This window comes from Haplochromis burtoni, unplaced genomic scaffold (assembly GCF_018398535.1).
Source record: "Haplochromis burtoni strain Fernald_Lab_line unplaced genomic scaffold, NCSU_Asbu1 Contig_213, whole genome shotgun sequence".
In the NCBI taxonomy this organism is placed as follows: domain Eukaryota; kingdom Metazoa; phylum Chordata; class Actinopteri; order Cichliformes; family Cichlidae; genus Haplochromis; species Haplochromis burtoni.
The window spans coordinates 504,965-520,357 of NW_024582574.1; the positions used below are offsets into that span (position 1 = coordinate 504,965).

Below are 15,393 nucleotides of genomic sequence, written 5' to 3' on the forward strand. Positions count from 1 at the left end.
AGAGCAGTGATGTTTTGGGGCTGTCGCCGAGCAACACGGACTTTCAACTCCCGCCACAGATTTTCTATGGGGTTGAGGTCTGGAGACTGGCTAGGCCACTCCAGGACTTTCAAATGCTTCTTACGGAGCCACTCCTTTGTTGCCCGGGCGGTGTGTTTTGGATCATTGTCATGTTGGAAGACCCAGCCTCGTTTCATCTTCAAAGTTCTCACTGATGGAAGGAGGTTTTGGCTCAAAATCTCACGATACATGGCCCCATTCATTCTGTCCTTAACACGGATCAGTCGTCCTGTCCCCTTGGCAGAAAAACAGCCCCATAGCATGATGTTTCCACCCCCATGCTTCACAGTAGGTATGGTGTTCTTGGGATGCAACTCAGTATTCTTCTTCCTCCAAACACGACGAGTTGAGTTTATACCAAAAAGTTCTACTTTGGTTTCATCTGACCACATGACATTCTCCCAATCCTCTGCTGTATCATCCATGTGCTCTCTGGCAAACTTCAGACGGGCCTGGACATGCACTGGCTTCAGCAGCGGAACACGTCTGGCACTGCGGGATTTGATTCCCTGCCGTTGTAGTGTGTTACTGATGGTGACCTTTGTTACTTTGGTCCCAGCTCTCTGCAGGTCATTCACCAGGTCCCCCCGTGTGGTTCTGGGATCTTTGCTCACCGTTCTCATGATCATTTTGACCCCACGGGATGAGATCTTGCGTGGAGCCCCAGATCGAGGGAGATTATCAGTGGTCTTGTATGTCTTCCATTTTCTGATGATTGCTCCCACAGTTGATTTTTTTTCACACCAAGCTGCTTGCCTATTGTAGATTCACTCTTCCCAGTCTGGTGCAGGTCTACAATACTTTTCCTGGTGTCCTTCGAAAGCTCTTTGGTCTTGGCCATGGGGAGTTTGGAGTCTGACTGTTTGAGGCTGTGGACAGGTGTCTTTTATACAGATGATGAGTTCAAACAGGTGCCATTCATACAGGTAACGAGTGGGGGACAGAAAAGCTTCTTACAGAAGACGTTACAGGTCTGTGAGAGCCAGAGATTTTCCTTGTTTGAGGTGACCAAATACTTATTTTCCACCCTAATTTACGAATAAATTCTTTACAAATCCTACCATGTGGATTCATGGATTTTTTTCACATTCTGTCTCTCACAGTTGAAGTGTACCTCTGGTGCAAATTACTGACCTCTGTCATCATTTTAAGTGGGGGAACTTGCACAATCGGTGGCTGACTAAATACTTTTTTGCCCCACTGTATACATTATACTAGTAAAACCGCTTTGTTGAGAGCTGATAAAATTAATACCAAAGATAAGCAAGTTCATCTCAATTCAGACTTTAATCCAGCCACAATCTGTAAAACAATCCTTTTAAAAACTCCATCAAAAGGACAGAAAAAGGTGAAAAGTTTCCTTAGAATTGTAATTCATTTCATATTTTATTGAACATGGTTTAGGAAAAGTTTCCAGAACAAGCTCACACAAATATCTCAATAGCCAACATCAAAATCTGACCAACTGAGCTTTGGACAGTTGTAGACGGGGACAGTCAGAAAAAAAGGAGGAAAAAAAAAAAAAAAAAAACCACACTAGCTGGAACAAAGTGATGAAACTGGTGGAAACCGACAGAAAAAAAAAACAAAAAAAACAAACTAGAAACATAAAGATGAAATGACAGAACCACACAATTCAAACGAACACAGAAACAGAAATGTTACATGTAATAAAAACAACAGAGGACACAAATCTGTAAACCTATTCTATAAAGAAGTGTTTTTAAATAGCTCGCAGAGCCTCGGTGAAGATGACGGTGGCAGAACACAAATAAAGACAAATATTTCAAACTGAAAGCTAACTTGGTTGCTAAAGAGCTACATGTTGTAACACGGTGCCCTCGATTCAGAAAATGAAACTATGTTCATATGGAGTAAACAATGATAATGAAACACAAAAAACCCCAAAACAAAACTTTAAAAGTGCATCACTCTTTTTATATTCTTCATCAACACAACTACTTATGATCACAGTTATTTCACTATTTGGTGTATTCACACGGAAATCATTTTCTAGCGCTGTTTTTGTCATCTTCGTTGGTAGAGCTCATTTTAAGTACACTTTAATATGACATTGATTAAAACTTTCTATCACCTGTACAGTCCACCACCTCGAGACAAACAACAGCAAAGACCGAGACAAAAGTCGGTTTGTGCAGCTTTAGTGTTCTTGCTCAACGCTACCCCCGCATTTCAATTTGTGCCTCTTGTAGGAGCAGAGGCACTGTTATTGCTATTTAAAAAAAAACAAAAAAAAAAATCTAAACTCACAGCACACACATATTTGTAATCAAGATTAAAGCTATGCTCGCTAAGTCTGAAGTTAACCACAAAGGCCAAACCACTCGCTTCAAATGCCCTCAGTTTGCAAATCCCCGAGTTAGCAGTAAACTCCAAGCAGCTCCGTGACAACTCAGCGCGCAGATCTGCTGATTTAAATTTAGTCACAAACTCACGTGGATGGCCTCGACATCTACTGTGAAACCAGGAGTGAAACTTTTAAAGCTAAATTAGAAAAATACATCTGAAATTTATCAGCTTTGAGAAGTGGGGCAGTTTTCCCCAATGCAAATGTCACAAACGCAAATGTCATAGCTGTTGTTTCAATTCTTGAGCAAAGACGCCCCCCCCCCCAAAAAAAAAGAGTGTTTTCTGAGGTTAAGTGACAGTGACCACAGACACAGACAACCTAAAAATGCATCTGCAACAGTAACTGCCATTTCAGTAGTACTCTACTACTCCTGTAGTATGAAATGAACGATGTATGAAGCCATATTCAGGTTTTATATGAGTAACTCCACCAATAAGCGGAACAGCACAGTTATAATAAATACTTCTGGATCTTTGCGGTGTATTAGAATGGGGGAAAATAAGACAGTTCAAACCATTTTTTAAAAGTCTTAGTATATAGCTATATTATACCTCCATAGTTGTTGTTTCAGGGGTTGAAGCAGCACCACAAATCCCTATAAATTCAAAGGCAAATTCTGCATTAGAGGCCGACTGATATATCGGCTATTTGCCGATTTGTCAGTATTGGCATTTAGAATGACCTATAAATGAGAATGAAATGCAGAACACAGAAACACAAGGAATATTCTGATTGTTGATGTTACGCTTTGTCCACTTCCCTGTTGGCTACACTGTGTTTGAAACACAACAGAAACACAACCAGATGCTCTGAGCATAGTCAAGCAGAGCGTAAACGAGTAGATAAATAAATACATGTAACAAATGTTAAAGGAAATGTGTTTATGTGCCCAAAAAGAAAATTAAAAGGTCACTGTGTCAAATTTAGGCCAGTATATCAGTCTTAGAAATCCTATATCAGTCTGGCTCTGTATCTCTGTATCGAACATATGTTCATTTATCTCCAAAATGCCAAAAGCTAAACTTGTGGCCTAAAAATGGTAACGTGGATATTACTGTGGGAATTATAAAAGGATGCGATTTAACTTTGACTTGCTGTGGTTTTGTGCTGAGGAGGCTTTGGAGTATTTGGAAAACAAACAGGAATGTGGCAGAAAAACAAAAATCAATCATGTTAGGTAGTACCTCAACCTATCAGAGCAAGCCTTTCATATCGAAAGGTACCATCTGGGTCAATAACCCTTCCAACAATAGCACATCCAAAGAAACTGCAGAATGACATTTTCAGAAAGAGCTGCTGCAAACTGCAACCTGAAGGCTGGATCAGAAAACCCTGGACTGGGAAGAGGCTGTGGACCAAAACCAAGCTAAACTTCAGGGTTTGAGAGGCAGTGGGAGGAACACCAACCAGCTGCAGGGTGACTACAATGCCACACAGGCAATCGTGTGTACTTGAACGCGAAGTCCAGCCGACCTTGATCCTGCTGAACGGAGGGGCTGAAGGAGGTTGGTCAGATGACGGGCTAGGCTGATGTCAAACCGGATTTCCTAATTAATGTGATAGGAAAAAGGGGTCCCTCTAACGATCGTGTCATTTGTACACCTCAGTGGGGAAATTGTTCAGCTGTGCTCAGAAGACGTCAGGGCACATATCCCAGTTCCCTTGCTCCTTAGCTTCCCAGTAACCCCCCTTGTAGATGTGCAACGTTTCTCCGGACACAGGATCATCTATCTTCTCAAACCACAGTGCTTGGTAGGTGTCTGGATGGGCACCTATTGAAAAAGAAAAGAACGTTTCAATTTAGAAGCTACAGTAAAGGTTAACCCGCCCCCACTCAGCCAGGATTACATATCATGCTTAAATTAAGCCGATATGCATTCAGAGTTCTGCCCATTACCTTGATCTTCAGATGCATCCTATACAAACAAAATGCAGGGGGCTCTTTCTGTATAACCACTTGGAGAGGACCAGGCTCACAAATAACACACTAGCTGCTTCAGAGTCAGAGGATGCTGGTCAATCACAGACAAACTGCCACTCTACAATGTTGTGAGGCCTCTACAGCTGTATACAGCTACTCTAAGAGGATCTAAGAGATGGGACAACAGTCGAAATGAATGTTACTTGCTTTTGGCTGGAGCTCCATAAGGGCCTTCCCTGCCTTCCACTAAGAGAGCAAATTGTAAAGAGGAAAATGGTGGAAGTTGGATGTTTTTCTGGTCATTAGGATTCAACTACATTACTAGAAAATGTGATATACTGGTGCTATGCATTAAATCATGATCAGAATACTTGCTTATATAAGGGAAGAGTGACGGTCCATAAGGGGCTATTAAAAGAAAAAGAAAAACAAAAAAAGGATGATTCTTCTTTGGAAGTTGAGACATAACAGAACTGCTGTGATTTGAAAATGACAGTGAGTGAAAACGAAATGGACTACTTGCATGCAACAGGTGTATGAGGGGGGGAATCCTCAGTGTCAGCTGAGCAAAACCCAGCACAAACATAAAGACACATCCAAAATCCACATAAAAAAGATTTCTTCAAATTTTAAAAGTGCCATGTGTCGCATCTAAGGCATTATTTTCTGCTCAAAAATTTAACAAAAGCCCAACAGACTAATCGTAACAAAGAAATAAGTTGATTTGTGTAATAAACTGATTGTGCTTTAAGAACTGATAGGTCATTTAGATTTGACTTGATTAGGTGGTTCTATAGAGGGTTAGATTATAGATCTTCTCTTTGCTGGTCTAAAATGTGAACACGAGTTAACAATGAGTGAAAATCTCTTTACACTTATAGTTTTGTTCATTATAACCAGGAAGTGAAAATCACTGGAACATCCAAAATGACACATATGAGCTGTGAAGTCACTGATAGCAGCAAACGCGCCCAGCAACCACCCCGTCGACATAAACGGTACTTGCTCAGTAAAAAAGCCACACAAAGCACCTTTAAAAGTACACTTTGTATAAAACTGTAAAATGATACTTGCTTTCATCAGAAATCTCACTTGAAGCAGGAGCAGGCTCTTTTGCATCAGCTAAATGAAACAGAAAGGAACGGGGGAGGGGGGGGGACATATAAATATAAATAAGCTGTTATTAAGAGGAGGATGCTGAGCACCTTAATACTGAACACACAAACATTTCGTGTGTGCACTTTTGATTGTGCGGTCTGAAGTTCACACCAAAGGTGAGAAGAGACTAAGCTGAGTACTTGCTTTTCAAAGGCGAGTCATTGATCGAAGCCTCAGTGACAGCTTAGCATTAAGAGAGGAGGGGGGGTAAAAAAAAGGAAAGACAAGAAACACCAAGACAGACAAAAATGGATAAAAGATGAATGGACACAACATCAGACAGAAATATAAGATAAATACAAACAAAACAAAAAAAAAAAATCAAACCCATGCTAAACACAAACTCGCTCTCCGTCGTCCTACCTTCCTCAGGTGAGCTGGCTGCTTTCACAGCTTCTCTCTCTCTTTCTCGACGGGTGCTGCGTTGTTTTTCTTCGAGACGCTGTTTCTCTGCGTTGGCCTCGTCCCAGTGGCCTTCCTCCATTAACCGCTGGTCAGGTCGCCGCCGACTGTCTGTTGGCGCAACTCCCTCTTCGGGTTCATTGAGAGTCAGAGCCAAAGAGGAGAAGTAGTACATGTTCTCTGCTCCCTCCCTGCAAATTCAACAATATAAAAACATTAAAAGTAAAGAGCAGCAGTATTTACAACAGCTCCGCTCCAAATGTTTGAGAACACATTCACACTTCTGAACGTCGCCAGCCTTTAAGACTAAAACACTTACGGTAACGGGTTCTTTCTCCAGATTTCTTTGGCTTTGAGTGTCTGATAGACAGTCCTCTGTTTGCCTTCAGTGCCATTTTCACCTTTACTGCTCTGCATAATTTTGGAAAACTCCATTTTCTCATCCCACGTTCCTGACAGGACATAATGCGCTTTTCCATCCTTATCTGTTACGACTCCTGTTACCTAGAAGGAGACATTAATTAATTAAGATATGTTAATTGCAGGCTGTAGAGGAGAGAAAATAATAAAACCATTGCCATTAAAGGCTTCCTATAAGTTTCCTGGGAAAATGACGGCTCATATGCAGAAGGAAAGAGGATGAGGATGACTCAACAGAATCAACTTATGTACTAGTGGATGTAATATCATCATCTTGAAAGGAAAATACTGCCTGAGGAAACCTCACTCAAATTATCTTATTTAAGCAAACACAAAAAAAGAAAAGGGAAAAAAAGGAGCCAACCTTTCTCGGTACATCTCTGGAGAAATAACTGTAGGGAGCGAACTTGAGGTGGCAGCGATCTCCTGTCTTGTGGTTCACCACGTCTATCTCTCCCGACTGGCACAGGACAAAATAAAGAAAGAAAATGTTCTGAGTGTTTTGTTCTCTAGCAGATTAAAATCAAAACATCATATGAAAACATCTAATGTTTTCATAATGTTTAAGCTAAAACATTTTGGCATTACCTGATCGATCCACAATTTCCCAACAATAATGTTGTGAACTGTTGTGGTCACTTTTTTCCAAGAATAGTGATTGTTGCTCTTTTCAAATATACACTGAATAGAACCTGGAGTGAGAAAAGGGAATAATGTTGCAAGTGATGGAAACGTATCCCATATATCCCACGAACTAAAGTGAAAAAATGAAATTCTACACTGAAATAGTGAATTACAGTAGTGTAAGACAGACGGTGTTCACTGGATAAAAACATCAGGCTTAGCAGGTGTATTGTTCTCGCATGCTGTGTCTTTGTTTGCAGCTATACAAACACACACACGCACTCACCCAAAGGCATGATAGAGAGATATTTCCCTCTAAACTTGCTGGCTAGTGTTATCTCCTGTCTGAGGGTCCAGCCCTTTTCAGAGAAGGCGTGGTGGGCTGCGGCAGGTGGGTGGTGACTGACCTAAGAAGAGGTAACAAAGAGAGAGAAGAGTCAGGAAGCTTAACACATGGTCACTGTAATTATATAATGGCTTTGAGTGCATTAAGAAAACAAACATGACTAGGACAAAATACTACATGAGTAAATAAAGCATGTTTGCAATGGAAACAGGTCAAACCTGAATCAAAACTATTATAATTTGTGAAAAAACAATGCAATGTAGACCATTTCTGTGTTTTACAATGTGTGGTGTTTTTTTTTTTTTAAACTACCTGTTCACAAAGAGAGCGATAACCGCACTCTCTGTGCCGATCGAGCTCAAAGGTTTCTCCGAGCAGAGGGTTGAAGGGCTTTCCTGTGCGGTGGACTGTGGTGGAGTAGGAAGACACTGTGAAGGCTGCCACATAACACATCTGCTCTAGAGAGCTATGAGACTTTGCAGCCTTATCAAGGAGTTCGTAGTACTCCAGGTCTTCAGACAGACGTTGCAACATTGACAGGGGCTCATTAAAATTCACCTAAAAATTCACAGAGAGACATCTCATCACTTCTGATTATTTTTAAATGGAAAAGTCACATTGACGCTGTTGTGTGCACAGATTTCTTACAGGCATCGGTATTTTTGAGAGCTCCTTTCCAATACAATTCTTCATGATGCTCCACAGATTGAGGTAATAGTTTGGTTTGTCCGGGATACGAGTTCGCCTTTGCCTAACCGGCTCCAGCTCCAGCGGCTGTGGAGACTCTGGGTTTGATGCCAAAGAAAGTTCATCAAACTGATGGAAGATAAAGAAAATATCATCAGGAGTTAGGTGGCTTTGATATGGTAATGCAGTTAATACAAAAAAAAAAATTAGATATAAAAATTTAACGCACATTTACCAACTGATCATCCGTCCCAGTCTCACTGCTGATCCCACTGATGTTACTGCCAGATCTCCTGTAGAAGAGGATAAGAGTCAAGTATAAAACAAAACACATGTGGAGGAAAAAAAACGTCTGACAATAGAAAATATCAGTTTGTACCTGTGATATTTGGGGTCAGCGGGGACAGTAATAAACTCTGCTGGCTCCTCCATAGCATCAAAGAACTCATTGTCATCATCCTCATCACTGGCATCGGCTTTCCCTGAAACACCCCCTGAAATGAAGAAAGAGTTGGAAGACTGAATAACTTAACGGTTTGACAGACCTCAGCAGATCGGTAACGAAGGTGGCAGAGTAAGAATTTCCGATGATGAGAAGACTCTCACCTTTGTTTCCTAAGGCAGGATTACTGAATGAAGGGGGGAGAACTGTTGCTCCTCTGAAAGCTCTTTCTAGGTGGTTGTGCTGTTTGGCTAGCTGCTCCAGAGTCTCCTCCAGACGTATCCTCTGTTCTCTTTCAGTCTGTAAGGCCTTCTGCCAGCGCTTACTGTGGCTCTGAGCCATGGAAAGGAAGTCTCTACATGCCTAGAGGATCACGCAAAAAAATAGACATCATCAGTAACACACTCAGGGGGAGAGCTGTTTGCTCAACTTTTATTAACGCTTGATTGACTTACGTTGATCATGGCATTGGATGTAATTCGGAACAGCGTGGCTCTCTCTGTGACTTGTTTGACCTTTTCTCCCATGTCCACTGCGACACGAAGTCCTTCAAGTTCTGATAAAGACCTAAAATTGTGAAATAAAGATTTTAATGGGTAAGCGTAATTTAAAAAAAAAAAAAAAGATTAGTTAATGGATAATAGTCTGTTAGTAAGTACTACCTTTGGAGAGCAGACCCATGCTTGACAATGAGATCATTGCAGGTGGCAAGATCCTCCACTTTGCTGTTAAGTGTGCGTAATGTAGACTGGATTTCTGTGTTACGGCAGTCTCCACCCTGTCCTGAGTTTGGCGAGACTGCAGGGAAATCGTCACCTGAATCATCTAAGGAAGAAAACAGAGAGTGTTATTAGTCAACACAAACACAATTCAGTGAAAGAGTTTGCTTCTGGGTGCTTTGTAAGCTTTCTCTATGGAGTCCCCTGCATTGTCCTCTGGTAAGAGTCCCTCTTACCAGATTCCGCCTGCATTTGGACAGCCTTCGCCTTTGCAAGTTCCAAAGCAGTGATCCATCGCTGGCGCTCTACTTCGGAGCTGGCCTTCAGGTGATAGGTCTGTGCCCCTCCATTAGAAATCACAAAATTGCACGAATCTTCCACAGCAATGTTGGCTGTGGCCAAGTTAATGGTGCCTCTGCATGTGTGACCCATCTCAGCCTGAGTCCTGAAGACAGAGACGACAACAGCAGTCAAATCTGCAGTTTGCAAATCACTTACATTTATAGATGTGTACTGCTCAGATGGCTTTGTGGTGTTATTGTGGTTCTGTTGCTGTCCTGTAAAAAGGCCTTTATTACAAGGCATACTTATAATAAAATTTTAATGCATGGATCCTCTTTAAGCTACACTTTTGCAATTTCTTTTTGAGCTTGGAATAGAGTAAATTCATTGCAAATGATTATAGCTTCAGTATTCTTCATATAACTTACCTGTAGTAAGAGAGCAAGCCATTGCTGAGAACAAACCAGCGTCTTTGGTAACCTTTTATGTAGTTTGTCCATTTGAAGAGCCAACCCTTGTATGTGTCTCCAGGGGTCGGAGTAGGGGACTTTGGCTCTGACATCACAACAGCCTGTGCTTTCACTGAGTGATGTTACAGGCTGTGGAGAGAAAAACATTTACAGGTGCAATACTGTAAAGTTTGTGTCATGCACATCACATTTGATACATGATGTGCATGATACAAGCTCACTATAAAGACATCACACTTACAGTAAATCAAGACACATTGTAACTACATCCTAAAGTTTATACCATCTTATAACCATATAATTCATCAATCTTTGGCTATATAAGACACAATGCGTTACGGGTAACGGAAGCAGATTCAACCTGCGCCACTAAGATCGGCTGCAATCACTTATGTTTATCGAGTCATCAAAATTAAACCTACATAGCCACGCTTGTCAAAGGTAAAAAAAAAAAAATGACTCAACACTGGCACTAGCTCTGGCTCCGTGAAACTTTTAGGCTTGTCGTGGCACCTTCCAGTGAAAACAAAACGAGCTGAGGGACGCTGACACGACTCCAATAACCTGCTTCGCTACAGTTTTATCGCGTTTGAAGGAAACTAATAAACATCCAGAAAACACAGCTCAGCGCCGATAACAGTGAGCTCAACCGTTCCCTTGGTCTGGTAGGATTACATGGAAGTGTCAAATTAACAGCATGGATACTGATAGTCAACTTACCCCGAATACCACATCAAAGCTACTTAAAACTGTGCCCGCTGTCACTAAGCTTGCGGTTAGCTAAACAACAGGAAGCTTTGGAAAAGCTGACACGCCGCAGACGTTGACAATTATAGTTTTAAACCGTGCAGCCCTCTCACTATGCATCCATCCGATGCATAACTTAATGTAATATAGCTGCAAGACTCACCGATGGGCGGGCATATCGAGCTTGATGATGCGACGTTAGCTCGCTAGTTTTTGCTTCGCTAACCACTTTGCTACAGGTTGTGCAACAAAATAGGGTTCGACCAGCATCTAAACCGTGCGCTTTAGTTCCGCCAGTCGGCGGAACTAAAGCGCCTCTCGGCAGTTGATGTAAATGGTTGTACGCCCTGTGAAGATCCAGATATTGTTTTCTTATTTTCAATGTAATACAATCCATCAAGCCTTTATTTGTCACATGCAATGTTACACATACATGTTACCTGCAGTGAAAATGAAAAAAAAAAAAAAACGACTCAAAGTTATTTGGTAAGACTCTATAGTTGAAAATTAACCATCCCATAAATTATCTTCACTACTTAATAACTTAAGAAACAACAACAAACAACAAAACGGTTTGCTGACGTTTTTGATCATGAGAAAAAACTTTATTTATCCCTTGTTTGAAAAATAATTTTATCACATAATGCAAAAAATAATTACTATTATACTATAATTGTCGTGTTGTATGAATGTCTGTATCTATGTATACTATCTTTGCTATTGTAGAATTCTCCCATACGTTTCAGTTCAGGGGTCTTTGTCTCTCTAATAATGTCTGTGGTTCTCCACAGACAAAAAAGAAGCAGGCTATATCAGTGTAAAGAAAACATGCTTAATGTCCATACTCATTCTCATACTAATTCAAAGAAGGTATGTATATTTATAAATACCTTTACATCTGAATCAACTGGCTATGCCCCATTAGTATTGTTCTGGTTTACAGAGTAAAGCAATATGAATGGTATTATGCATGTAAAATAAGTTCATTTATCTACTTTTCCTTTAAAAAAAAATCCAAACTACATTGTTGTATGTATAGCATGACTTTCAGCCCAGTTTATATGAGAACTTACAGATTATGTATTAACGTATAACTAAGAGTTTAGTCCTCCAGGTTGGAGCCTTTTTTGCTTTCAGAACTACTTTAATTCTTTGTAGCATAGATTGAGCAAAGTGCTTAAAACATTCCTCAGAGTTTGGTCCATATTGACATGACAGCATCTTCATTGCTGCAGATTTGCCGGCTGCACATCCACTTTGTGAATCTCCTACTACACCACTATTCCAAAGATGTGATCTTGCATCTAGATCACAGTAGATCAGCATTTTCTGAAGTACTCATGCCAGCCCGTCTTGTACCAACACCAGTGCCACTGAAATCACCCTTCATCCTTATTCTGGTGCTCATTTTCAAATTCAGGATGTTATCTTAAGTATGTCTACACCATCTGATTGGTTTATTAGACATTTTTTATTAACAAGTATTTGAAAAGAAGTGGCCAGTGAGTTTATATTGTTATATTTTGGGTAAATAGTCAATGTGTGCACCCATAATGCATTCTTATGTTTGCATTAATTCCTGTCATGTAGTTTCCATTAAAAATATTGAAATTAAATGCACCTGCTATATTTGCCAGGGCACAATTACAGACCCTACTCAAACAGCTTTCATGAAACTAAAAGGCATTTTAAACACAGTGCTCAATTCAATATATCCAGGTTTTTATATAGCACTAGTTCACAGGTACAGTAATCTTTTTTGTGGTAAAGTAAATAACCTACAATATTAGAGAAATAATTTTGTTTTTATGACTTAATATAGCTGTGATCTGAATTAATCATGTAAATTCCAAACACAAGGAAAAACCAAACACTTCCTCTGAATTGTACTGATTTTATTGAACAATTCTTCAACACAACAATGCAGCTTCTATAAACTAGGACATTAAATCGCAGACATTAATTAAAAGATGTGTATGTGTGTGGTGTATTTTATCTATGTACTTGAATGTTTCTACGTTAATTATACACAATTATAATACACTTATGCTTATTTAGTAATGGTGTTTGCATTCATACTCTTTCCACTCCCACTAAGCACAATATATGGCGTTTTCTGGGATTTTTGCTTCTCCTGCAGTAAAGCCACAGTTCCCAGAGGAGTATCGCTGCTGCTCATCTTCTTCAGCAACGCCTCTTCCTCCAGCTTTTTCATCCTCCTCTCAGTCTTCATTTTTCCAGACCCCTTTCCATGGAATCGATGGGAGAGCTGCCTAAAAGCTTCTTTTGGAGTGAGTTTCCGCCCAGACTCATCCACGTACTCAATCTTGACGTCAGGCTTGTAGCCATCCTTCTCCTTGAAGTCTTGCGTGAAGCCTCTGTATTCTTCCCTGCGGCTGTACTTGTCATCAAAGCCCATCTTGTCCTCGATGCAGTAGTCGCCATTGGGCAGGGCACCCTTTGGCGCTTTGACACGTGCTACTTTCTGCATTTGAGTCTCCAACAGACCCTTATTTTTGCACAGCAACAGGGCAGCAGCGAGGCCGGAGTTGACGATGGGCTCCTCGTCCAAAATGGTGGCAGAGGCTGTGGCGAAATCTGGTTGTTTTTGTTCCTCATCCAGGTTAACTGTGCTCCATCCAACATTCTCATCCATGTCAGAGTCTGAACCTCCAGCATCATCTTTTTCCTCCTCCTGTTCAAAGTCCATAATGTCTTCCTGGTCCTCTCTGTTGCCTGACAGTCCGTATGTTGGGATATCGCCCAGGGTTCTGCAAAACTCTGAGGTAGCATTGAACACAATGTTGTTCTTCTTGTCAGGATCGTCTTCATTGTCATCTTTAACAAGCTTCTTAACCTGCTCTGCCACCTTCGCCCCAGAGTCTTTCAGGAGCTGCATTTGCTTCAGCTTCCTCTGCTTCTCCAACTGCTTCTGCAGCTCCTGCTCTGCCTCATCCTCCTCAATTACAGCTGGCTCAGGAGGGGTAAATTCCTCATCGTCGCTTATGTCCATTTCTGCCATCCTGATGTCGTCAGACAGTAGGGGGATTTCATGCGTCACCTCCTTCTCCTCTTTCTTTACTTCTTGGTCTTCATCATCCTCCTGTTTGCGGCCTCGGCCACGTGTCCTGGAGCCAAAGTCAGAGCTGCGGGTGTCATCGAGGTGAAGGTCATCTGCAGTGGATGTCTTCTCCTTCTTCCTGATCTTCTTCACTCTACGTTTTGTCTTTTTAAAGCCCACCATTTCCTGTGGTGTGTAGTACTCCGAGGCGATAGAGAGCGCAGGCATTTCCAAGGACTGGGCCTGATTTCGCAGCATTTCTTTCATGGCCTGGAGCTCGCGCTCTCGCTCTCCATCTGCAAAACCACCTGTATTCAACCGGAAGCTCTTTTTCTTCTCACCTTCAATTTCCTCATCATACTTTGACAGAACAGAGCGAGATTTAAACGAAACCATGTCGTCAACGCTCTCCTCTTCTTCGTAAGGTTTGTAATCTGGCTTTTTCTTTTTTAATTCCACATTCTTTTCTGCTTTTTCCTTGTCCACCAGTCCCACATTTACCAGCACATCTTCCTCCTCTTCCAAAACACCTTTGTCTTCTAGGGTCAGGATGACAGTCTGGCCCTCAGAGAAAGACTCTACTTTGTGCTGCACTTTGAGTCCCTTTAAATCTCGAGATGTGTACGCATCCTGTTTAATCTGAGCAAATTCCTCCTCTACCAGATTGCTGACACCAAACTCTTCATCCATCTCTTCCAGAAGTTTGGCTCTTTTTTCTGCCATTTCTTTTTCTTTTGCCAGCTTTCTGCTTCTCTCGACCCAGGAGGATGTGTCATCCAGCCAGTCATCCTCAGCTAGGGTTTTGACTTTCCCCAGTTTCTGGTTGAGTATGCGTTTTTCCTTCAAAGCTGCAAGCTTCTCTCTCATCTCTTTCTGCTGCTGGATGACCACGGGGTTGATGGTCTCTGCAACCATGGGTTCCTCTTTGGTCCCAAGCTCTTTCTTGTTCTCATTCAGTTCCAGAGGCTTCAGACCCAACTTTGCCCTGAGTTTGTTTGTTTCCTCGATGCTGAGAGATGCATCTCCGCTCGCAGATTGAGGCTGCACTTCAGTATTGCTTTCCTCATATCCCGCATCTACTTTCTCCTTCTTCACTCGTGGTTCCCCGCTGCTCCTTTCACCCTTCCCACGGCTCTCCCGTCTGCCTCTTTCCCTGGACCTGGAGCGCTTTCTTTTCTCCTTGTCTCGGTCCGAAGTGTCTCTGTCGCGCTCCTTGTGGCGATGTTTCTTATGTTCACGACGGCGCTCCTCTGTGTCCTTATCGCGGCTCTTTTCCTTATGTTTCTTAGACGAACCCATCGTTTATCTGCAAATTACAACAACAACAATTAAAAATGCAAGCAGTGAAAAATAAAACCGCTAGCTTTGACAATTTTAAGATTTGATTGATGACGAGAAAGCGGTTAGCTTTCCCTTGCTAACTAGCTTACATAAGCTACGAAAACTAAGTCATTAACCGAAGCCACAACTTACGTAGTTCGAAGGCAAAGATTGAAATTTGCGTTCAAAATCCAATCTCGGTAAGGGACTAGAATGGTCGGCTGTATGCTTTCTTCAGGCCAGTGTAAATAACCTCACACCACGTTCGTGTAAGTTTAAGAACAAAAAACAGCGTACGACAGTGTTGCTGTTTCCTGAAAACGCACTTCCTGCGATCGTCAGCCAGAGGCTGACGTCGCCGCC

The 15,393-nt window shown here is 41.6% G+C and overlaps 2 protein-coding genes across 5 annotated transcripts; both read right to left on the minus strand.

Moving 5' to 3' along the window:
* Positions 1 to 1,230: 1,230 nt before the first annotated feature.
* Positions 1,231 to 10,921, minus strand: LOC102294790 (oxysterol-binding protein 1). Of its 4 annotated transcripts, none has more exons than XM_005936752.3 (18): positions 10,813 to 10,921; positions 9,861 to 10,031; positions 9,387 to 9,595; positions 9,094 to 9,256; positions 8,887 to 8,998; positions 8,596 to 8,794; positions 8,369 to 8,483; positions 8,219 to 8,282; positions 7,951 to 8,118; positions 7,615 to 7,860; positions 7,243 to 7,363; positions 6,921 to 7,024; positions 6,697 to 6,792; positions 6,232 to 6,416; positions 5,874 to 6,103; positions 5,655 to 5,693; positions 5,427 to 5,474; positions 1,231 to 4,203 (listed from the first exon to the last, which is right to left on the minus strand). In XM_005936752.3, the coding sequence occupies exons 2-18, from the start codon at positions 9,992 to 9,994 to the stop codon at positions 4,061 to 4,063; spliced, it is 2,376 nt and encodes a 791-aa protein (XP_005936814.1). In that variant the 5' UTR covers positions 9,995 to 10,031; positions 10,813 to 10,921; the 3' UTR covers positions 1,231 to 4,060. The 4 variants fall into 4 exon arrangements, with proteins under 4 accessions (XP_005936814.1, XP_042082409.1, XP_005936815.1 ...); XM_042226475.1 differs by lacking the exon at positions 10,813 to 10,921 and adding an exon at positions 10,623 to 10,798; XM_005936753.3 differs by lacking the exon at positions 5,655 to 5,693 and having other exon boundaries at positions 1,232 to 4,203.
* A 1,606-nt stretch (positions 10,922 to 12,527) lies between these two features.
* sart1 (spliceosome associated factor 1, recruiter of U4/U6.U5 tri-snRNP) lies at positions 12,528 to 15,362 on the minus strand. The gene is made up of 2 exons (XM_005936756.3): positions 15,184 to 15,362; positions 12,528 to 15,016 (listed from the first exon to the last, which is right to left on the minus strand). The coding sequence occupies exon 2, from the start codon at positions 15,007 to 15,009 to the stop codon at positions 12,700 to 12,702; it is 2,310 nt and encodes a 769-aa protein (XP_005936818.1). The 5' UTR covers positions 15,010 to 15,016; positions 15,184 to 15,362; the 3' UTR covers positions 12,528 to 12,699.
* Between the last annotated feature and the right edge of the window lie 31 nt (positions 15,363 to 15,393).